The 25700-nt window shown below is 38.6% G+C and overlaps 1 protein-coding gene across 1 annotated transcript in view; it reads right to left on the bottom strand.

Annotated features, from left to right (window-relative positions):
• HGFAC (HGF activator) overlaps window positions 1-25700 on the bottom strand; it is a 42984-nt gene that overhangs the window by 7576 nt on the left and 9708 nt on the right. Inside the window, exons 5-10 of the mRNA XM_027642660.1 lie at window positions 21316-21429; window positions 20109-20240; window positions 18634-18744; window positions 6301-6475; window positions 3998-4083; window positions 2449-2689 (exon numbers count right to left, since the gene is read on the bottom strand). Coding sequence (XP_027498461.1) covers window positions 2449-2689; window positions 3998-4083; window positions 6301-6475; window positions 18634-18744; window positions 20109-20240; window positions 21316-21429 — 859 coding nt within the window. The remainder of the gene's footprint in view (window positions 1-2448; window positions 2690-3997; window positions 4084-6300; window positions 6476-18633; window positions 18745-20108; window positions 20241-21315; window positions 21430-25700) is intronic.

Raw genomic sequence — 25700 nt, 5'->3', positions numbered from 1 at the left:
AACAAGCAGTTCTGTGATTGACAGGACAAATGCAGCCAATTTTCCAATGGCTATGTATCCTATGAACTGGTGTAACCTCAGCCTCCCACCACGTCCATTATTTACCCTCTCCTAATGCCTTGACCTGTTTCCCAGGCTTCCTACCTACTGGGAGCAAGGAAAAATATATCTAATGTTACAGTGAGACCCAAGCTTTGTGGGTCCTGATTAGCCTCATGAAAGGCTTGTGCTTCTTGACAGAAGGGAAAGGCAAGCACAGGCACTGCTGCCCAGCTGCTGTCTGGCTAACAAGCATCTTTGGGGGCTGTAAACACTTGTTATTCTAGAAACTTAACTGAGTCAACTTCAACCATACTTTGCCAATGAGTACAAAAATTACGGAGAAAGAAATGAGGGATCAAAATATGAGTCAGTGGTGGATATCTCATTTCTCTGGGAAACCAGTCTCCTGAAAAATTAACAGTCATGGGCCAAGATTTGAAAGGTGCTGGCACACTGGCAACTCGGGAACATCTGGGCAGCCTCCACGTAAAAGATATCACCACTTCTGCTCTGAGATTAGATTGATCTGTGTTAATTCTGTTGTCCAGAATCAAAAGCAACCTGGTGAAGGAAAGTTCCAACAGTACACGAATCTAAGCAAACACCATAACCAGAGGAAAACACAGTTTTTGCAATTCACGTAATCTTTTTTAACTATCAGGTTTTGACTTTAAAAAGACCATAGTCCTCTCATATACAGTGTCCTAGGACAGAAAACTGATAAGGACCAGTAAGTACAGCACTTGGGAAGTAAGGGACATTTGAGAATAATCAGGAAATTATCAGTGTTTGGGGAAAGCAGTACATTCTCTATCTTTGAAAGCAACAGAATTCACATTTCACTTGTTTTAAAACCAATTCTATCTTGTTTTAAAACCAATTCAATCTGCATCTGCATAATTCTACAATGAATTTAGTTAGCAAGTGTCTTCAACATTGCAGCTCTCATATGTTTTGTTATCCAGAGCTGTAGAAAATATCTGCTGTCACACATCATCCATGGATGCAGAGTGGTTAATATCATTGCAGTTTTCCTGCAGTCATGGACCTAGAGGAGAGAGATTCTGGGCCATTGCAATGCAGAGAGCCAGCAGCAACCCTTCAACAAGAACTATGCTTAAGGTTAATAAAGGAAAAGGCAATGTTTATTTTATACATGAGGTATAAAGAATACAAGAGGACAATAAAATGTTCTTTGATCAATATGCAAGGCCATGCTTTTCTCAGTGTTGTTGCAGTAGTAAACCAACCTCCTTGCAAATCAGATTTTGGGCCTGTAAGACAGAATGGAAGTTCACATAGGTTTTAGAAGCACTAAATGGTTCTACTATGATTTACAAATGGCTCATTCAGGAAAAGAAATAAAACAGGAGGGGTTGCAGAAAAGGGAAAACAAAGAAATAATTGAACTGCACAGGTATCTATTGTCTCCTAGTGGAAAACAGTTGGAATTGTGACTACCAGAGGTACTAAACAAACAAAAGAGAGCAAATTACAATGCAGTAATTATGGAAAATCTTTATGTACCAAACCAGCAGCTGGAAGTGGGTGGAAATGTCCTGAATAGCTGCCAAAGTTAGTAGCTATTTCACAACATTTGAAAAACAAATGCATTGTGGCTTAAGTTCCAAATGCTTCAGTACAGCGTTCACAGTGGTATTATTAGCTCTTCAAGCTATCAATGTATGTATTCTGGCACAAGGTTTCTGTTTCTCTTGGCTACTTTACTATACAAAGGAACAATAAGTATGAAATGATGTAATATTTTTCCCTTCAATGTGATCAAACTGAAATCAGGGAAAGTGTTCAACATTTGTAGACAATTAAGTATTTACAATAAAGTAAGAACATCCTATAGTGAATATTTTCTCCAGTGTCCCACAAGAGAAAAAAAACCCATCTCTTAAGAAAATCAGCCTCAAAAGTTTAGTTCTTCCCTGTGGCTTTTTGTAAAGCCCAGTCCATTATATTTGTGTCAACCAACAGTAATTTATTGTCTCCAATAAATCATTGCTTGGCTGTTTGAGTCTTTTTGAACAAAACACAGCAGTGAGCATAGTCACCTCTGTTATATCTCAAGATAGCCATAAATATTTGAACAGGTAACTAAGAAGAAGTAAAATACTTCTATTCCTCTGCAGATTCTTGCACGTGCAAACTCCCGTTCTATGTCCTACTTCACCCTACCTTTTTCCTTTAGTCAGTTCATTTAGCTTCTTTGAGACTCCTTAAGGAACAAGATTATGAGATTATAGAACTCCAAGCTATTTTTTAACTCATTAATAGCATTCAAATTACCAGAAATTCCTTTTGATATATTAGTCCTTTATAATCTCATCTTCTTTCTTACTTGTTTCAGTTCAGTTTGTTGTGAGGACCCACTGTCACATTAAGGAGTCAGTTTACCTGTTAGCAAAGCAGTGTGCTGCTGACACAACCCAACAAGTCTGAACCAGGCTTCCACCGCAGAAACTCCCTCCAATATATATAGCTGCTGTCCAGGGATGAGATCCAGGCAGAGATGAAGATCCCCCAACAATCCTAGGTCTCACAAAACTTCTTTTTTTATGTCTTCTCCCACATGGTCTTCTGGTAACTGTATAAGTACCTACGTTGTCTGGAACTGGTGGCCTCCTTTCCCTGCTTGCTGAGATAAAAAGAGATATGGCATCAGACTATAAATCCATGTGATTTCTGAGGACTATAACTTTTATAGATGTTTTAAAAAGAAAGATTCATTAAATTATGGAAATACAAAATGGTTTAAGTTGAAAGGGATCTTCAAGATCATCTTGTTCCAAACTCCCTGCCGTGGGCAACAACACATTCCACTAGACCAGGTTGCTAAAAGCCCCATCCAACCTGGCCATGGTTCCAGGGATGAGACATCCACAGTTTCTTTGGGTAACCTGTTCTAGTGTCTCACTAACCTCCCACTAAAGAATTTCTTCCTAATATTCAATCTAAATCTACCCTCTGTCAGTTTAAAGCCATTACTCCTTTTCTTGCCACTACAGGTCCTTGTAAAAAGTCCCTCTCCAGCTCTCTTGTAGCCCCCTTTAGGTAGTGAAAGGTTCTGTAAGGTCTTCCTGGAGCCTTCTCCAGGCTGAACATTACCCTTAAACATTCACATAAAACTGAATTTTATTCAGTTCCTCAGGAGACTTGCAAGACAGAAGGCTATGCCTATTCCCAACACTGGCTACATGTGTACTAGTGTAATTTAAATTCATTTATGAACATTCCCAGACACTGTTTCATTTACCAGAACAGATACAACCTTCCCATTATACATGATACATCACATCTTCATTTTTTGATTCTGGACTGAGCTTTGATATTGAGATAGCAAGGACCAAGGTATTTGTGTTAGTATCATCTACTAAATGCTTTAGAACCATAAAAGAGAAATAAAAGGAACACATTATAAACCAACTTTTCAAATTAAAACTCTGTTCTAAAGGTGGGCTTCAACATTATTAACAGGTAAATATTATTTGAGGGAAAGAGCGGAATCTTAAGGTTTTAGAATTAAATACTATGTCTCATACATCTTCAGAATACAGACTTTTCATTGCTCACAGAGGCCCATTCCCTTCTCTGGGCCCATAATTCCCAGAGCAATGACAATTTGTACCAAGGCATCAATCATTTCTGACACTTTGCATGTTCTAGGAGAAAAGTTGAGGATATTGGGATTATTGTGACTGAAAACAGTAGTATGACACCACTGCTGATTCAGGACAAAAATCACAGATTGTATCACAACTCCAAAAGATGCAAAAGAAGTCTGTTGTCATTTGATTTACTGCAAACAGTATAATAATAACAGTGTAATATTAAACACTCCTGGGTACAGTAGAACATTCAAAGTTATCCCACAAAAGCTTGTTGTAGTATCAATAAATCTTCTTCATTCATTCATAACATGGATTTTAAGAAATTCTTTACATACCACAAGTTGGAATGTCACAATACTCCCAAGACAAACTGTTGTTCTTCATGATGTAACACCATGGCTTCTCATCATGATCTGGATTTCTAATTAATTCAGGGGGAGAGAGAATTACAAGCATTAACCACAGTGTTGTTTCAAGCTTCCCAGAGGTTTTCTGCTTTTTCCTCTTGCCCCATACAGAGCACTGACAGGACTCTCAGGTTTTGAGCCATCTGACAAAGCGCTGAAGCACCTGCTAACCCCTACAAGGGGAATTCTTCATCTTAAAGCTAACCAAGCCTAAGGTTCTCTAGGACCTGAAATACAGACACATGACTAAACACCTGTAAAACTTACCTACAAGTATTTGGAGGCATGAGCATGTTCACAGGGTTTAACTACAGCCCACACTGAAGTGCTTTAACAGATATGAGCTCAGCTATTTTCAGAATTAAATCCCATAGGAGAGATTCCTTTTTTTAGGTTATTTTTTAAGTGAGGAAATTCCAACACAGGTAGATTTATAGAAAATCCATAACAGGAATAGCTAGCAAAAATGAATTGGCAAAGCTCAGGTTCCCATTCCCTGGAGACTCTGAGGAAATTAGAAACTACCTCAAGAAAAAATTGTATTTCTAAAACGGTGGGGAAAAAAGTAGTAAAGGAACCATCTAGCCCTTTGTTACTCTGGTGCCAAATAGGTTTTGGTTTGATTCCATTAGGATTTTTCTGTGGTACAGCGTGATTATCTTTATCAATGCCTTATAGGTTACCAGAAATTTGCCCAGTTTACTCCTTCAAGAGTATAAGGGGACTTTGAAGACCCAAAAAGATCTTTACTAAACCAAGAAAAATAGACAAGGTAATTTAGGGGTCCAGATAAACAATAATTCTAATTTCAGTTGGATTTATCACAAGCACTATCTGTTATTGTAACGTTCTTCAATAATTTTTTTCTTTTTCAATCTGACTGCTCTTCAGAAAAAGATTAGAGCACTTTCAAATTCTCAGAACTGAAGAAGCAACACAGGTTGAGTCATCTTCTGCCAACAATGTTTCTAAATTTGACTATTTGAAGATATCTGCAGGATTATATAGTGCAGCAGAGATATCCCCAGAAATTGTAACAAGCTGACAAAAAAGTGAAAAGCTTTTTTCTCAGCTCTACAGAAGATGAACACATCAGCTCCTACACCATTTTGTTCTTTGCATTTCAAATCTGAAAGTGAATATTGGGTATAAATGATGTAAATCAAAGGGCTCAGGTTTTATCAAGGCATAAAATATGTGCCAGATAAATTTCCATGCTGTGCTGGGACACCATAAATCAAGTACTGAAGTGCTTGCATGAAGCAATTTGGGAGGGTTTAAAGGAGGGGGTAGAAAATGCTTATTGTTAGTTTGTGTTAGATAGAGAAGAGCTATTTCAGCATGCATGCATGCTTTTTATCATCAAACAAATTAGGAAGTTCAGTGCATTCTGATTTTCCTGACACACTGGTCTAACTTCTGTGAAAAAACAAACAAACAGAAAACTAACAAACAAAACTTTATACATCAACCAGTAATTTATGGCGAATCATTCAGAGTTTGCCAGTTTTAGCATTTGCTCATCTCCAGGATGAGAGATGTTCTCTCTAAATTGACCTCATCTAGACCTCAGAAATAGGGAGAACATAAGGTGACTGAGGAGAAGACATAAACCTATATAGCAAAAGCTATTTTCAGTATAGCTCAACAGAAAATTTCAGCAGAAATATAGTTTATCAGTATGTGGTTCAGTCAAAATTGGAACACTGTGAAATCTTATTTGGCAATATCTTTGCTTTGTAAGAAATCCAAGAAATAAATTTGATGTCCCTTCTCAATATTATTTCAATATAGTGCTTTGATTTTTCATTTTCAAATAATTTTTCTCTTTTGAAAATATTTTCCTTTATGATACATCTTTCACAAGCAAAGAATTAGAAATTAAATTTAACCATTTCAGTTTAACTACTGCATTGCTTTCTCCTTTTGGACAGTCATTAATGAACAATTTCAAAAGTTCATTTAAAAAAATAAACATCCCCCAGAGAAAAAAAGGACTTGGTATTTCCAACATTATTTTGTGCCTGAGCTTCTCTTGGCAGACCCAGCTATTGATTTAGCCTATTACCAGATCTTGTCTTCTGTACAGTCCCTCTTGTCAGGCTGCTGAATTCAACCTAGATTTTCTGAGACAGTCAAAACACCTGCTTTGAGATTCCTGGCCTTTCTTCTTTCCACAATACATCCACGTCTTGCTGCACAAATGCAGAGCAAACAAGAACTTTCCTCACCTGCAGTAAGGGAACGGCCCCAGGCCAAGCTGTACTGCTTTCCCAGTGCTGTCAACGTGAAGCTCTTGGTAAAGCAGGTCTGAATTCCAAGGCAAACAGCTGTGCCCAGAAATGGTTGTCTTGGCCGTACCTCTGTACTCCGTTCCATTGCCAACGTAGCACCGATGGCTCGGAACTGGCAGAGAGAGAGACTGGTCAGGATTCAATGCTAACTGCATGTTCAATACTTACTTCACAGTTGTGAGGTCCTAAATGAGAGCCAGCGGGCCTAGTTCTGTAAAATACCTTTGATGTTCCACAGACACTGAATGCATCAAATGAGGATTTTTCAATAAAGTAACCCAAGCAGTTAAAACTTCTGTTTAAAACTAGTAGTAAGTTAACCTCATTTTACACATGCACAAATAATTACTCAAGAGGCGGAACAGCAGAAAATTAGACCTAAAATTTGTACTATGTATGGAAGATTTCAGTCAGCAATCTGCAGCAAAGTCAGCAATATGGATGGGATTCCTCTGGTCTAATTTTAGACACAACTGAGCTCATCGCTGGGGACTCCCTTTTTAGTCAATTAAGAGAAAAGGAATTGCTAGTGCCAAACTGATCCAGCCTGTTTGAGGTGACTTTTTTTAGATGTGGTGGATCCCATACACTCCTGTCCACATTGACTGAATCTCTAATGACAATATAAAATGCTTAAGGCAACCAGCTCAAATAGAGATGTATATGTTGAAAAGTACTGAAAAAAATCCTGCCCTGCTGATTTTTGAAAGAACTTATTATGGCCTCTTACGTACCCATATATATATACACTATACCTGTATATATTACATACATGTAGCTACATAATGCAAACATATCTATTTTGCAAAAATTTAACTAGTAGGTCAAATTTTCTTATTCAAAAGCCATTTCTTAGTCACCTGCATGTGGGTTATTTCTTCAGATAGGTCTAACACATACATATTCTATGACCTATATCCTCAGCTGCCAAGATCTATCAACAGCACATACCAGCATTAGGCTGAAAAACATATGGGGATGCATTTGTATACAAATAACTCCACTGAGCAGAAAGCCTATACCTCAAAACACAGCTCAGAGTATCCCAAAGGAAACAGAAAACCATCTAATGCACAAAGAGGATTAATTGTGACCAAGCCTCAGAAGGTTTCTTATCCCAGCCATGTCACTGTGACTTATCCTTGGCATCTGCAAGACTGGCGGAATCTTCTTCTAATCTTACAGACATACTTAAAGATATAACATCATGATATTGCCTGACTGTTGAAAAACACACTGTGAGGATGATCCATCATACTACACAGTGTAGACAGCTATTGCCAAGGATCTGTTTGTTCTGACAGAATAAGGTTACACGTGAACCAGGGCCCATAATCAGCACTGAACTGGTGAATTGCAGCACTGAACTGCTGATGCCAATTATTCTTCCAGGTCATCAGTGTGACAGACCCCAAAACCACAAGCAAGCATATGGCATAAATTTGGGAGTTGGAAGTCAAGAATTTGGTGCAAGAACTTCAGTGTGAGTTAGCATACAAACACCTAGCAAAATTCACTCTCTAGCTTGGCCTGGCAGACAGTTTTGAGATGATGAGACCACAGTTTGTCCCACCCACACCCTGAACCAAATTGGCTTTATTTCAATTACTATGAATAAAACATTAAATCAAATTTATATTTTAACAAGCATAATCTAGGAGCTCACAGAAAATAATTTGTGAGCTATCATTTGTATTGCTAGCAATAGTAACCATGTCTTGGCAATTCTGCCATGTGTTTTCTGGGCAACTTGCAAGTTACGCTGCTTTGTTTGCCTGAAACAGTGTCATGAAAATACCACCATTGTGCTGTATGCTAAATTCTTTCATATTTCAAGTGCAAAATGCTGTTTTTATTTGTACCCTACTTATTATACTCAGAAACAATTAAGAGTTGACTACATTTATGAGGATTAAACAAGAGATTCTGTTTCAGTGTAAACCAGGGCCATGTTCTGCAATACCAATGGTTTGGACATCTTGCGGATAGTGTTTAAAAGTTGTGCTCATCCTTGTCAGTCTTAAAACACAATGTATCTCTGTTTCATCAGGTCTGCCAGTCATTGCTAAAGCTGCCAGAATATTTTAACTGGAAGAGTTTGGCTCCTTTTTAAACCATTCCTCACGTTCTCCTTCTGTAACTAAGAAGTTTAGATTACATCTTGCACTTATTGACAGGAACAGTAATATCTGTCAAACAGTTTTTTTGTTTCTATTTGGTTTTATAAGGAGTATTTTGGGCTCAGACATAACATGACTTAATCTCATATCTTGTGGAGAAGTTTCTGAGTTAACACAGTTGTTTCATTAGTAGCTTTCCACTGGTCTGTGCCTCACTCCAGCAACCTTTACCTGACTGTTTGGCAGCAACACCCCGGTACCCACAGTGGCTCTCATTAATGGGTTCTTCATCGTGTAACTGAGGCCATGAGAAGTATATGAAAAACCCAATACATTTTATCACCTATAATTCAGGACAAACAGTTTTCAAAAAAAAAATCTGTGCAACTATTGAAGTCATATAGACCTTTTTCCTCTAATTCTCTTTTTTTGAGCTGTTACAGCACTGAAAAAATCTCTTTTTCCCTCTTTGTCGGAAATGGTGTATAGGTGATCTGCTTTCAGTAGTTCTTAATGGGTTGGTCTGATTGGGAATTGTTCATTCCCAAATCTGTATAGGTTGCATAATGCCTGATAACTCTGAAACATATTTATTTTCTCATGTGTAAGAAAGTAATGGAGGACATAATATGCATTTTTTTCTTCATTCACTTCCTTGTGCTACTGCCAATCACTATGTTGAGTAGAAATAGCCTAAACATTCATATTATGAAAGTTTTGATGCAAATGCAGATTTAAGTTACTCCACAATCGTATGCCACTATCACTATTGCTCGTTTCTTTTGGGGAAAAAAAAAATTAAAATTTAAAACTAGAAATAATTTCCTGTCATGTTTTATTTTTAAAATCCAAGATAGTGCAACAGTTCACATAAAACATTCCAATTGTGTTAGGGTGGCATATTTTATCAGCATGTCACACCAAGTCTTTGCCTTTTAATTTTTCAATAAAAAGCAGGTTTGGACATTAAAATTAACATCAACCTGAAATAGCAGTTATACAACCAGTTCTAATTGCTAACTGCCTGAAAACATTTCACAAACTTTTTATCTCCAGATCTTTTTTCAAGTTCTATAGTTACATACCTGAATATTTTAGGAGTTTGCTTTGGAAGCCTTTCTGCAGAAAACAACGTATCTTTCAGATTTTCTTTTCCTCAGAACATCTCATCAGCAATTTTCCTAATGTTTTTGAGCTTTGAATGTATTTTGCTTCCATATACACATAAGCTATTCCATTCTGGTAATAAAAATACATTTTTCCCCTGATAGTCCTAGTTCTGGGACAGCAAAGTTTTAAGTAACCCTTTCATTCAGAAATGCTTTGTTTTCTCCCTGACGAACCTGTAATGCTTTTATTAAATACAATGTTAGAATATATTTTTTTTTATTGCTCTATATAAGTTGAAGACAGGAAGGGAGAGGGGGGAAGAGGAAAAGGACATACATTACCTCTCTACTTACAAATGCCTTTACAAGTAATCTTCCCCAGTGCCTAAAATATCAATTGACCCCAATGGAAGAGTTCTTAGAAAATCATAAACTAAAACAAAACGTTGGTGCAATTAAGAGAATATCTTCCATCCAGAGCTTTCCTGGAGCACATTTCCACTCCTGTTGCAGTGTCTCAGGAAGCTCCAGAGCTGGAAGCTTCAAAGGCTGGAGTGGTTTGAGCCTAAGCCCTGTGCTGGTCTGAGAAAGCACTCCAGCACTCACTAGGTAGCAACTGGTTTGCAAGACAGGGCACTCATATATCTCTAAAGTCTTCCTAATGCATCTACAAATGTATATTTTCACCTAAACCTGTTTCATTTATTAAAAATCATAGAATCATAGAACATGCTGAGTTAAAAGGGACCCATCAGGATCATCAAGTTCAACTCCTGGCCCTGCACAGGACACACAAGAATCATACCATGTGCCTGAGAGCATTGTCCAAACACTTCTTGAACTTAAACAGGCTTGATTCTGTGACTGCTTCCCTGGGGAGCCTGTTCCAATGCTCAACCAAACACCAGATGAAAAACCTTTTCCTGATATCTAACCTAAATCTGCCCTGACTCAGCTTCATACCATTTCCTCAAGATGAAAAGCAATGATCAACGACATTTTATGCCTCTGTGTAAGTTTATTGCTTACACAGCCTTAGCACTGCAGGATGTGTTGCTCTTCAAGGCATCCTTTACACAGATAATTTCAAGTTTCCTTTCTGTGTGAGCTCGGACTCATCAGATGCTTGCAGAAGGGTCTGTCTTTTCTTGATTCACCTAGAAGTTCCCTGACCTCCTTTCGTGGGTATCTGTGAGATCCCCTCAGAGATGAAAGACATGAAAGGCTTTGATTTCAGGGAGCTGCACACACAGCTAAACACTAATCTGGGCTGGCAATAAATGTGTGACAGAAAGGAGTCTCCAGTATTCATAGAGATTGCTCTTACAGGCATCTTATTTCACCAAATATCACACTGAAACACAATACACACAGACACACACCCTGCTAGGTATTCTGAAAGTAATAAGGCAAATATTCCCATGCAAAATGAAACTAACACCATGCAGAGAGCTTTGAAAGACATCTACATTGACTTAGCCCTGCTTCCAAAGGAAGATTTGGTTTATCTTCCCGTGCCCCTGAAAATCTCTGTAAATATCTGGGAAGGTGCCCAGGTGGACATAGACATCACAGAAGAAAGCAGTTGCCTTTTTTTTTTTCCACTCTTTAATGATGAGAATATGAAGTCCAATGATTAGGGACAGAGGACTGCATGGCAGCAGCCTCAGGACTGGACTGTTCCTGGCTTGAAGCAAATTGCTTCACATATTAACTCCTGTCTGTGAAAATGAGCATAACAGCACCCTCTGTAGCTTTCAGAGTTTGAAAATTAAAGATGATATGCCACAAGTCAAGTATAAGGGAAGCTATATATCTGTATAGCTATATTTCTGTATCATTCAGTCATACACTTATAACATTTACCTAGATTTCAATGTTTCTGTTTGGGTTCATGATTTCATACAACAGAGGATTGCACTGATTTATAACAAGTAATTGATTCCAATAATTGTGCCACTTTGTGGTTTGTTGAATAGCAGTAAAACCTCTAACACTGAAATGAATCCCTGCTGAAACTGTAGCTCGAATATGACACACACAAACAATCTATCTGACCCAAAAACTAGGCAGAAAGGTGGAAAAATTGGCATTCTTTTATAATGAATTAAATCTAATAGAAACTTACCATGTAAAACAAGACTGGATTTAAGACTGGGGAAACAAAGTGATTTACATAGCACAAAAAAATCTTTTTCAGTTACATTCTAACATAAGGATGGGATACTTCATTTACTGAAACTAGACTTATTTTTTAATATATTTCTTCTTCAAAGTATCTTTGTACCTTCAAACTTGCAAGTGCTTAGATCAACAGAGCTAAAATTGAAGAGATTTATGTTTCTTATAAAAGCTAATGTACAAAGCTACCTTCTGAGTAAATTGAATTCTTTAATATAAAAGTTTAAATCCAGCAATCTATAAACTCTGCCAGTATTTTCTGACAGCTTGGAAAAGTAATATTCTAGATAAGAGAAAGGTCTATCTCTTCCATTTCATTTTTCTATTGATTATCTTCAATTCTAGTACAATAGTTATGATTTACAGAGTCATGAATGCAATCAAATAGGTAGCTATATAGAGCTAAAAGGAGCAATGTATTTAGGAAATAGGTTGTCAAGAGGTAGGGGAAACAAATTCCAGCAGTAAAAAGCAAAAATTCCAGTGCTATATTACTTCAACAGTGAAACAACCTATTGCACAAACTACCTTATAGGATTTTCAAGAGCATCTGAGTGCCTAATTCATAGTGAAAGTTTTCATTCTATACCTATACCCGTAGGCCCTTATGTGTTTAGAGTATGAGCCAAAATAAGTCTCTGGACAGGAATAGAAACAGACTGTATAGTAATTAATGATGGTCAGCAGATGAGCAGTTGCACTGTAGAGGGACAGGAATGAGTGGGGTGGTCTCTGGTGCCCCCAAAGCACCCAGTGTGGGCTGGGAGGAGAAAGCAGGCAATGGGAAAGACAAACAATACAGTAATCCAAGGATGAACTGAAAGCCTGTGAGCTGCTGTACCATGTCTTCCACATCTTTCCTTCAACCACCTTCCTAACTGACAATTATACAGGAAAACATTGTATGGATTAAGAGATGTCAGTCCCCTCACATTGCAAGAGAAGATGTGCCCTCTATAAAACATAGTGAACTGGTACCACTGTCATGTCTCAAATAAATCAAAAATAGGATTAAAAACACCCTTATGGCTTTGAATTAACCAGCACCCAGTAACTAATACTGCTGCCAAGTCAGGCATTCAATCACAAGAGTAAGGACTAAGCAGCTGCTTCATATTAGCAGCTGCTGATATTAATCATATTAGTTTATACTAGGATTGCAACAAAGACTTGTAATCTAAAAAGGTACCTCTGTAGGAGCACAGAGGACACCACAGAAAACCTATTGCCCATCAATATCTGGAAAATGCATTTCTTTGTAAAAATAAAGAAGTTCTCTGTTGATCTCAAACCTACTCCTATCTGGAAATATAGACTCTTTCCTGAGAAATCTTTACCTCTTCTTGGAATTTGCCTTATCACTCAATCCTTCCAGAGATAATCCTTGCTACATGCTTGCTACCAGTGTAGCTCATTATCTCCTCTTTAGCCCACATTTGCCAAGGTCTCAAATGTAAATGACTAATCTATAACCTCCATGCAAACAATGCTTCCTTCTTCATTTATGTTTTATTCTGTATTAGTCAAAATGTTTATTATTATCCTAAACCTATAAAGAAAGCTGGGAGATCAGAATAGTCTCGCTATTATTGCTCACATCTGTCACCTGCATAAATGACACCTTATAGTTATTTTTTTGCAAAGCCACAGTTATCTCCAGTCTCCTGTTCACCATTCCCTAGATCGGTAATATCTCAGTGCAATGAGAGGTGGGTACTTGGTTGACAATGCCATGCTCACTTATTTCTTCATCTTCCAATCCCCCCTTCCATTTATCACTGCAGGTGACAGTCTACTATGTAACTTCTTTCTCCATGTAACTCCAGCATTATTTGAATTATTTTGGAATAATTCAAAATTGAATAAAAATCCAACCCACCATTACTATTTCTGTAGTGGAGCCCTGGGCTTTCTCTTCATTATCCTTGCATCATTATTCCATGCCTTCCCCTCATGCATCTTCCCAGGGGACCCATAAAACTTTACCTCTGCAAATAAAATAGTCACCTCTCCAAGCTATATTCAGCCATAACTGTGCTTTTTTATCTGCTGTTCCATAATAACTTTATTCTTTTTCAGCCTAGTTTTATTACTAATCCCAGTTCTTCAGACATGCAAGCAAAAAGCATCATCTCAGCCCCACTTAGAAATCCTCTTCAAGTCTAAGTCGCAGACGTACTAGTCCAAGTTCAGCAGAGAACTGGCTGACTGGTTGAAGACTCACCATTGCAAGCCAACAGACCTCATTAGTATACTTCACCCTATTTCTTTTTTTTTGTCTCTTGTGATCCTAGAAAATAAAAAGTTAAACACTAGTCCAAAAACATTCTAGCAGATGGTAAGTATAAACCAAAAATGAAGATGCATTATCTTCCATCTTCTTCAGAAGAAAAAAAGTTTTAAAACTTTCCTTCCAGCCTCCAGAGCTGAATTTACTTTACTAAAGTACCTTTTTTAGTAGAAAACTGCAAACACCCTATTTCAGTAAAAGAACCACTGAAAAGGTGGGTTTGCTGTCATTTTTACTAATTCTATTGCCTCATACTCCCCCAGTTTAACCCCCAAAGATGTGGCCAAGAAGGTTTTTTTCCTGTATGTAATTATATACTCAGCTATTCTGTCATCTTCCTTTTCTAAGAATCTTCAACCTACATCTGACATACACCACATCTCCTTACATAACCATAAGCCTTCCACAATTAGCATTCCAACTCATACTTTCTTTAAAGCTATGGTGCTACTCTAATTCCAGTACCCATAGCCTAATTAGGGGTGAAAAAAACCAAAAATCCAAAACCAAACACTAGAAAACATAAAGAGGTTTCAAAAATATCTTCATCAACTTCACAGTTCATCATGAGCAAAGTACTCTTAAACCAGTATTGCTACCTAAACCTTAATCCAAAGAAAACTCAAAATGTACAATCCTCCGTGCAGTCCTCCCAATACTCTCAAAACTACTGTAACCCACAACCACAGCGACACAAATCCAAGCAGGCTTTCCATGTGAGACAGACTTTCTATGTGCTGCTTTCTACTTCTTCATTAGTTTAATCATGAAAAGCACCAAAATCTGCCTTTTAATACACGGCTACCTTATTTTCACAAGTAGTTCCACAAGAACATACCCTGAACTGTTGCTGAGTCCTGATAAAACAATTGAGCCATAAATAAAGCCCAGATAACCATCAAGAACAATGTACCACCCAATGATTAAGGTAATCCTACACCATAAAAATCCAGTTGAAAGCTGACACACCATTGAAATATGTAGTATTAAACCCCACATATCTATACGAGTTATTTCTCTGATAAACAATAGACAACAAAGCCACTCAAAGACACTAAAAGTTTCAAAGACTTGACAACTAAGTAAACAGAATAAAGATATCCCACTAACATATCCTCCAATAAAACAAGCATAAATTTAAAATATAAATAAGTACCCCAAATTTACTAAAAACCCACACCCAAAAAAAGCAGTAACAAAGAAATTGTAAGGAGAAGAAAGTGATTTTACATGGAAATTGGGCAAAATATATATATTAATTTCCACTCACCTATCAACTGAGGCAAATAGTGTGAATGTAATGGTAGGGTTTCAACCAGAGTAACAAAAAGAACCAATCCCTTGAAAAAAAGTTCTACATCTCTTTCCTTTACCCTTCAGCTCCCTTTAACTTCTCCATAAGTCTTATTACAATGAGTTATCTATCCTCTAGTCAAATAACTCCTCCTGTTTCTTTAGCTGTGTGTCCCTCTGTGTTCACCCAAAATCTCCACTATGGCTCCCATCTGTTCGAAGAAACATAAAATGTCAAAGTAATTTTAAAATTACATGTTTATAACTGTTTGTCATCAGTTATCACCTCCAATGAAGTTAAATAATCCGAAGTTAAATATCTCCCATAAAAATTCTCTCTCCACTCCCTATAACAACTTGGGCCAAACACGAAATATCCCACTCACATCGTCCTCAGGTTTCACTTCTTGCTCACATTTAACACTGCCAAAGTGGCTGGGCCTGGGCCCTTTTCATTACTTTCTCTGTACAAGGAGACAACCATTGCTACTCATGGTTGAATAGTTAATTCTACCTCTTCATCTAGAGACTGGATTCAGAGCTCTCTCAATAAGAGCTCTGTTTCCAGAGAGAATGAAGCTACTCTTTTAATACAAAATCCTTATTTCTGAAAATAGGTGCATATTTAAGAGCATTTATTACGAATTAAACTTAATTAACCATGGATGCCTAAAAAATTTTAAACAGCATCTGTTTGAGGAGAGATTTGTTCACAATATATCTAATTTCCTTTGAAATTAAACTTTGCTGATGCACACAAATCTCAGAACATTTTTTAAATGGTAGTTCTTTTTTTAGTACTGAAAGTTTCTTCTTTAAGGGCAAGAAAATAATGTATTACCACAAAGAATAGAAATCTATATCAGAAACTGTCTTTTGTATATCTATCTCCTTTGTTATGGATATCTCCTATGTTACTCTTATCACCTCCCATATTTTTAAGTCAGATCATCCTTTTTCAGTAGCTGCATGGTCATTTACGATAATGGCTTGGTAATATATATACACATATATATACATACATATATATACACACACACATATATATAATGATTGTTTGCAAGAAAATTTTAAGATCAGTGAAATGATAATTTTTTAGTGCTGACAGGGACCCTGTAGTCCAAAAAAAGTAATGGACAGATAAATAGGTATCTTTAAAATCACAAAAGTTATGATTATTCCATTACCCACTGTTCAAAGGGGAAGAATGAAATTACCAGGCAGTAGGTTTTTAGTTAACAATAGAAAATACTACTTCTCATCACATCTATTCAAATTCTGGAACTTCTTGACATGGCATGCTGTGAAAGGGAAAAGCATAAAGGAGTTCCAAAGAGTTTAGACAAATTCATGGAAAACAGGTAAAAGTCTATCAGGTATGATGGTCCAAGCATGGGCTGAGAAAATCCTCAAATGGGAGAAGTATTTCTCAGTAATTTCCTGCTACTTTCTTTACTCCTCTGTCTACTTTGACAGTGCTTGAGTTACAGTAGTACTTAGACTTGTGATCTGCCTCCAGATGGCACATTGTTCATCAATATTTGTGAGTATAATGTTAAGATAAATTAGCTGGTTTTCCAGTTGATTTCCATATCAAGACTGGTTATTCTTTGTATAAGTTGAGGGCAGAGGACATCAGAGAGTCCCCAAACACATCAGAGTTCAATAACAGGTTGGGAGACTTACTGTTTATTAAATTGATTGATTTAAAATCAGATATTTTAGCATCACACCTTGGGCTTAAGGTGGCCTCTATAACTGAATAATTCAGATTAAAGTACTTTTGGGAGACACTGTAACATTATCTGAATCAAGCATTATAAATACAAGCTATTCAGACTAAAGGGTAACTTCACAATTGCATCCTGTTAAACAAGGAAAACTATAGAAGACAGTAAGAAGGAGACAAAGAAAAAATGCCAGCTGTGCTTACAGCATCAAATTGAAGGGTTAAACAAAAACGTAATGCAACATATATTTAAAAATCAGTTCTGTGTGCTCTGAGGTTAGTACTCCTAGTGCTTTCACCAGAATGCCATTGCCCTAGTGTGATGATACCATCAGGTCTAATTCATTTGCGTGAATTTAGAATGACTAAATCCTGGTAAAGAGGGTTCTTTTCATTTTTTTAAACTTGTTTCCAAGGCCCTGACACATAAACACACTCCTTCAGTTCCCATTTTATGTGGGAGCATTAGGCAGCTGAACACAGATGGATTGTAAGCATCCAAAGCCATTTGTTTAGCAAATCAAATGTTTGCTTTATTATTTTCAAGTGATCAAAGAGCACCTGCTTATTTCTTGTTCTAAGCTAGTCAGACAGAAACCGGTATTACAGCTATAACACTGTCATCCTGATGTTTATAATCCAGGCCCCAGCTAAAATAGTGCTCCTTATGAAGAACTTAAAAGCATCACAAACCCATTTTGCAGAATTCATCAGGTACCTTGTGAGTGAAGGTTCAGGACCAGTTTATACACCATCCAATTTGACAATTCACTCCTGTTATTTGTTATTCCAGCTGTACTGCTGGTCTCCCAAGTGGATTTTTATTTCCAGCTTGAATAGTTAGCTGCACAGTTTGTTAACTATCAGAATAAAAAAAAAGAACACCAGATACAAATTGCAGTGTTCATTACCATGGTTTTTTACCTCACTACCCATTCAGACCAAATAGGTGCCCACCATAGCTACTGGGAGTCATATCTTCAATTTTGATGAGCCATGGGATTTATGCACTCAGTCACTGATATAACTCGAGGATTTAGTGTGCAAACAAGTTTACAACCAGATTTAACCCCTGCATGGATAAATATTAAGTCTTCTGGAGGAATGTTCTATCAAAAACTGTAGAGCTTCCAATAAGCAAAACAGGACTAACACATAGACACCAAAAAGCAGATTTCTCTGCCCTAACCCACCAGAGCAAGCAAGTGTTTTTATGTAAGCTGTACTGGGCTAAATGTGCTATTAAAATTCAAGGTAACTCAAAAGGTAACTTACCATATGGGCATGAGTAATTGGATTAAAATTTCTGTGATTGATTTTCTATAAAGTTAAGGGCATGAACAAATATTTTTAGAAACAGAGTCTCAGTGGTGAAATGTGTGTTGTGTTTTACACTGCAGAAATACATTAGACCCTTGTTCTGTGTGACTCTTCAGTTGTTACAAGAAATGTCCTCAAATGCAGAATACAACACAGGGGCAAAACCCACTAGCTTCACACCCAGATGAAAACTCCATATTCCATTTGCCAGTAGGTTGTTATACTTACCAATATTGCAATACTTTCCCCCATAATTTTCTTTGCAATCGCATACTATTTTCCCACTGAAGGTAACCATTTTACACTCTCCACCATTCATGCAAGGATCATGAACACAGCCTACAAGCAGAAACCAAAGATCAAACCAAAGGTATAAATTATCCAAGAGAATCAGTCCATTTTATTTTGCTTTAGTACATCTTCTCTGTGCATACACATTTTTGGGAAGAATTTTATTTTTTGCTCATCTCAGGCCTACTCTTGATATAAATCAAAGGAAATTTGGCTCGTTTCTGCCCACTAAGGTCTGTCTCATCGTTTTTACTGCTATGGAATAATGTCAGCTATTGAAAAATATTATTAATGAACAATAGATAGAATGGGGGTGGTAATTATTATTACTAGTGGTGATGGTATTAACACTTCTTTCTCTGCAGAGGGTTCTGCCAGTTCCAGGTTTGCCACTAAGCTGTATTAAAACTTCTAATAACACATCTAGTAGGTAGCTCAGTTAAATATTTTAGATCTGTGACTGGGAAGCATTAAGTCCTATCAAATTTCGCAACTCTCCCATGGACTCCTGATGTCCTAGAAAGCCATTGACTCTCCATACTTTAGTTTCCAGTTATGTAAGGTGGGAATAAAAGCACGCACCTATTTCAAAGGGCTTTTATGAAGCTTGTCTGTACTGTAAGTTACTTGGGAGTCCGGGCAGGGTAAAAGTCAGCCAGACTGAGTAACAGAATAGCCATACCAGAGCACCTCTAGAGGTGAGGCATATGGTTTGCCTTGCAACATCTCTCCTTCCAAATGGAAGGTGATGTACTGGCTTCATCAGGTAAGTGAGAACCCCAAGTGCATGCCCTGTGCCTGGCCAGCTCTGTTGAGCACCTGGCAGCCCCAAAACAAGGAGGAGGCTTCATAACCTAAGCACCACCCCGGTCAGGAATGGGTAAGTTTGGCCAAAAATCATGGGGACTCTGGGGTCAGTGCAGGTCATATGGGATCCTGGAGATGCTACACTCTTGGTAGCAACTCAAGAGTGGGATAGACCTGAGAAGAAACATAGAGGTGAAACAGCAATATGAAGGGATTGTAGGTTTGCAGAGGAATATAGAGCAGGGCATGCCTCTCAAGCATGTTACAGTTTTGGAGGAGAAATTTTACCATTTCTACTATATAATCTGTGTCATATTCTTACATGCGACAGATCAGGATTACATCCCTCTCGAAGAAAACCCTGAGGTGTGTCCCTAAAATTCATCATAATGCATATAATTGCTTCCTCAGATAAGGATGGACATATTGAAGTGATTTTCTGGGTCAGTATTACTGCTCACACATGGAAAAGAAAGCTAAAATGTTCTCTTTTAGGGAGGGTATGTGAGCTGGAAGAGCAGCACTACAGTGTGTAACACCACGCAGGCTCTAATATCCTCACTGTCCATGCAGGCCTACATCTGTAACACAAAATAGTGCCTTACCTTTGTGTTCAACGTGCTCGCACTCGATCTGGCCATTCACACAGATGCACTGCTCCACAGTTCCGTGTTGAACTCTTGACCAGCTCACGCCCACATCAAAGAACTCATAGAGATTGTCGTCAAAACACTTCTCTGAAACGAAGTTTTACAAACAATACAAGCTTTCAGATGTTATTCCTTGCAAGAAACAGCACCACAGTCTCCACCATTCCCTTTTCATCCCTTCTTTCCTGTTGAGCAGATCTGTGTTTGTTGGCGGTGCTTCTCAAGCAAGCCAGCCTCCAGAGTGTGGAGGCACCAAGCCACTAGAGCAGAAGCTCCAAGGACCTGGAGACAGAGGTGGCTTTCTCCTAAAGCATGGCAGCATCACCATTACTTAAGCCCTTCCAAAAGTTTGTTCAGCAAACAGGAAAAGTCAAATGGTGTTATACACTTGTGTCTGTGCCACTTTAATGTATCATTCACTGAAAAAAGCTTCTTTGTTTATTGTCAGGAGAGAAGTCTAGAGCTAGTGGGGGACTTGGAAGTGTAGGGCTAATGGTTGAACTCAATGATCTTAAGGGTCTTTTTCAAACTAAACAATTTCATGTTTTTATGAAAAGCCTTCATTAAACTTCAGCAAGCACAACTGAAAACCCTCAGAGAAAAATCCAGACTCCTTGCTTGATGTTTAGCAAATTGGGAGTGACACCACCATAAAACTGGAAAAATAACCCAAGCAAAACTTTTTGGCCTGACTCTACTCCTTTGAAAATGACTGCCCTGAAGGTGGAGCAGCTGCCCAGGTACAAAGCTGACATCACAGGAAAAGTTGTAATAGACCCATATGTGCATATACATAAGGGATAAGGCATCACCTGAAATTGTGTTGCTTTGTCATGTCTTTATGCCCTACCTCCTAGATATAAGTAATTTCCAAACATGTAAGGGTTATTTAAATTTTAAAACAGCAAAGCAAGGGGAAGAGACTTTTTGTGCTTCCCATGCTCAGAGCATACTTGGATTTATAATTGTACAGTCAAGCTATTTTCAGATGTCCTGTCAGTAATGGATTGTCTGTCACAACCATTTGGAAATCCACCTACACAAACATTCATGCTGTAGTGGTCTCTCCCATCAAGCACCACCTTTTCATCAAGCAAACATTAATGAGCTTTACTTACTACTCATATTTCATGTTGTAACACCCATGGAAGAAGATACTTACTCAGCTGACAATCCTCGCCTGTGAATTCCTCAGGACAGGTACAGTGGTACATCCTATGGCTATGGGTGAGAGCACAGGTACCTCCATTTTGGCAAGGGTTGCTTGCACAGTGATCTAGAGAGGCCACATAAGAGGTTGTTGTTAATAGGTGCCAGATAAATCAGGCTTTGCTGTGTTAGGCATCTGCCATTTTGGTTCAATGCACGGTGGGTTTAATACCACCTATTAAGCTAAAACAAAGTTTATCCAACCAATTTACATTGGGTTTGTTTTCAACTGTATAGCAGCTATATTTATCCGGCTTTTAAAAACCATATGGTAAATCACTGAGCTTAATCTTCACTCCTAGAGTAATTGTCCAAAAATGGTAGGTCCAGGCATGCCTGAAGTTGCCAGAGCTGGCACTGCAGTGAGGAAGAAGATGGGACAGGTGTCCACAAGATGGAGCTGTGCCTTTACACTGGGGAGGGAGGAAGGCTGCAGCTCTGCCTCTGCCCAGCATTCTGTCCTGCAACCTTCTCATTGCAACGTCAATCACCGGGATTAGGCATCTCTCTTTCAAATTACAAGAAGAACAACCCTTGACGGAAGAATTTGCTATTGCTATTTTTGGATTACATCTACAACTGATGGGCATTTAGAACAAAGGGGGAAATTATAAAGCAAAACACAAAGCACATCCAAGTAAATCAGGCCAAGAAAAATTAAATTGGACCAGTCTAGTATATCTCTGTTTACTAAGGAATTTTCTAAATCATGGGAAAATGTGGTGGGAGAGGAGCATATGAGCCAGGATAATCCTCTAACTCCTGCACTAGAATCTTTACATGGCAGTGTGCCATGCAAACGTAGGAAGTCTTGCTGTCCAGGCAATGTTCTTGATTTCAGACAGTGTTGAGGGATGTATCTCCCCTGAAGTTAACCAACAGCATGTTTACACCTGCTCCAGAGCTGGCCCAACAACTTGTTTGCATTCTAATCCTCTTTTCTAATGCTCATCAAACTCTGTGACACCAACTATAGAGTTACTCAATCCATGTGCTTCTTCAGCTAGAGAGCGTGGTCCTAAGCACGGGATGCAACATATAGAGGCACAGGCACACACATGCAGGGCTAAGGTGAAGCATAAATGGTACATCCTGAAGTTTGCTAAAATGTTGTGAATGTGAGGTTCCCCGGCACAGATCAAAATATTTACTTCAGAAGAGAGTGATGTAATTCCTATCAGATAGCAGGTCTGGGTGTATTCACTGGGAGTTTCACTCCAGGATAACATCAAGGGAAAGCAAGTAAAGTCAGTGACATTACTAATCTTCCTGCTGTTGATAGTTAGGAAACTTCTAGTGGTGTAATGTTTCCTCAAAGGAAAATCCTGTATTTCCTATTCCCATTACATCCAAACCATGACTTGATCTCCAACACATCTTCTGCTGCTACAAGTGCTCAAGTAATTTTTTGTACCCTTGTTAAATCTGCAAAAAGCACTTCCAGTCTTCCATTTCTTTCCCAGTGACCACCCACCTACCACTCCAGTCTGACCATCCAGGGGTGTTCAGTGTCCCTTCCCACCTTTCCTGGAGTCCAGCAACAACTTCTGCTCATAAGCATCACAGTTCCCTGCAGGGAATCCTGACCACCATTAACTATCCATTAACTGGAGAGTGCTAAGTCCCTGCCTTCTCAACACTATCTAAAGCACCCTCATTGGCAAAACACTCTGTTTGCCTGCAGTTATCTTGACTTCAGCTTCACATCTCTGAGTCTCTGCTAAATGAGCAGTAGCCTTGTCTCACCTTTCTACCCATATCTCCCAACAAAAACTTTCTGTTTCTGCCACCTATCTTCCCCAGAGCCCCTCCTGGGGTGATACCTCTTCCTCCTGCCTGCACAGCCCACATTGTTCTACTTCTTCTTTCCATATCAGTCCAGATACACCTTAAAAATACTCACTGTCTGGCACTTTTTTTCCAATGTTTGGGCCTCCCTGGGGTTTTGGCCATTTGTCCAAAATTTCCAGACATTCAGAGCAGTAGTTCTACCAGACTGCCCAAGATCTGGAAGTCCCACAAATAGAGGCATTGCACATTTGTGCATATGTGTACATAACTGCAAGCTGTGGATGTACAGCCCAGCTGGTCCATGTGTGTGAAGGAGCTCACATTGGGCAGCTACTGCACACACCAGAGGTATCCCCTGGGCAGGAGAGGAGGATGTCTGGAAACCTGGGCAAATAACCCCTGAAGGCAGCAATAATGCTCCCACAGATAGTAGGGGGAGTTGAACAAGGGCCGTGGTTGTTGATAAAGCAAGCTCTGACTCTGCACAATGCAGTACTAACAACTGCCTCCAGCAGAAACTACATACCTGAGCTTCACTTTATCCTGAAGCTTAAAGGCTGTCTGGTTAAACTTTCCCTGAATTTGGCAGATGTATTTTTCTGTATCAATGCCTCCAACACTTGCTTAGCATTGATTTGTAGCACTTCCAAAGTTTTGAAGTAGGATCCCCACATATACATGGTATTCTTGGCCAGGAGAGAGTTTGTGCTTCAGCCTTTGCTTTCAAGAAACTTTATCGCCATCCCAGTTGACACACTTCTCACCAACCCCTGATGACCAAAGGATACTCTCTCCCTGAAATTTCATTTCATCTTGTTTTTTAATCATCTTTAAAATGTTTGAGATTTCCCCAAATATTTAATATTTTAGTGGATTTTTTCCCAACAAAATCATATTATTTTAAAAATCAGCATTGTTCAGTTTAATTGCTTATTTATTCCCAGCTGTCTTCCTCAGCAGATGACCTTTCTTCCTGTTTGCTTGAAATTCCCTTCATCCGTTTTGTCACTTTTCCTTTCAATCTCACCATAAAACTTTTCTCTTTAAGCTGTGGTTGATAATCTGTTAAACATTTTTTAAATTCAAATACAGTGCTTGCTGCTTTAAAAAAAAATAGACATGTTTACAAATAAAACAGCAGCTAAAACACTTTTATTTAATTTTTTAAAATTCTAAATACTTCTAGAAATAAAGGTGGTTTTTTTTCATTTTGCAACAGCTAGCAGTGATCTCCTCCAGGTATCCCATCCATTTTCTCTTTTCTTTCCTCTCTCACACATATAAATCCTATTTGGGTTTTGTTCTGGAGAAAAAACAGTAGCCAGGGAAAGCCCTCACCGATGTTAAGGTGCATTGACAGAGACACCCCTCAGCGAGAGGCAGGCAGACAGGATGGCTTTCTTGTTCCAACCCACCCTACCCAACCCACCCTGCCTGTAGGTAACAGGCAAAAATGAGCCAAGAATTCCAAAAAGGCTTGCAGGCAGCGAAATATCTTGCAAGACAATGGTGACGGGCAGACAGAGGGACAGAGGCAGCACAAGGCACCCCCAGAAATGCAACACTAGGTTTGGAGAGCTGTTTCAGCTCCTGGAGGAGTCTCTTTGAGTCAGCCAGCTGTCAGTGTGACAGTAACTGTTTCACTGGAGGATCAAAGCAGTCACGAGTTGCAGCTACCAATATTTTAAGCTCTGGGAGGCCACTCACGAATAACTAAGTGCAGCCCCCATAACCTGGCTCTTGTAAGGCATGAACTGCCTATAAAGTCCATGTTCATGTCTGACACACTTACATTGCAAAGGCACATACAGTGCTGCTTTTTTTCGGGTTGGGTCATTTGCCTCTGATCTACTGTTAATCTGCTATAAAGCCAGGCTGGAAAATAATTTAAAGTCAGTAAGTTTAAAAAGGTGATGCTATGCACTGCTTAATTTTAGACTGTCAGCATGATTCAGCTAATGTTGGCTTTTCAAGTGCTCTGGTAGATTGCAATCAGCTTGGCAGTGAGACTCCTGACACTGTGGAGAACTCCCTGAAAGGGGATGGTGGAAAATGCCCTTCCTTTGAAAGTGGAAAGTGGATGTCTCAGGGCATCTGGTCATATCGTGCAGACTAAATAAGACGGGTTGCATTTAAAAGTAGTGAGATGGCAAAAAGAGGAACATGATCAGCATTTAGACACAGATCCAAAAAAAAAACGTCAGGGGCATCAAGTTTAACCAGCGCAACACCTAATTTTTCAGTGCTGGTCTGTGTCTATATGAATTGAGAATTAGATGCATGCTTTCCTTATAAAAAGGTCAGTCACTGAGGTAGTGCTGAGGACAGGTATGCATGTTCCCAACTGAACTTCTTGGAATGTGGTACTTTCACTCAGTGTGTCAATTAAAGTGACTTATATGTATATATATAGAAAGGAGAGTTTGCCACAGACCTTGACTTCCCATTTTAGACAGATTTCTGCAATGAGGTAATTGTAGCATTGGAGTGTGATGACCACATGAAGCCATAGCACTGTTCAGCTAAGTAATCCTCTCATGGTCCCTT

The sequence above is a fragment of the Corapipo altera genome, unplaced genomic scaffold (assembly GCF_003945725.1).
Source record: "Corapipo altera isolate COAL_440 unplaced genomic scaffold, ASM394572v1 22, whole genome shotgun sequence".
In the NCBI taxonomy this organism is placed as follows: domain Eukaryota; kingdom Metazoa; phylum Chordata; class Aves; order Passeriformes; family Pipridae; genus Corapipo; species Corapipo altera.
The sequence above is the reverse complement of the archived record's forward strand: the minus strand, read 5'-3'. Positions and strand labels throughout refer to the sequence as shown.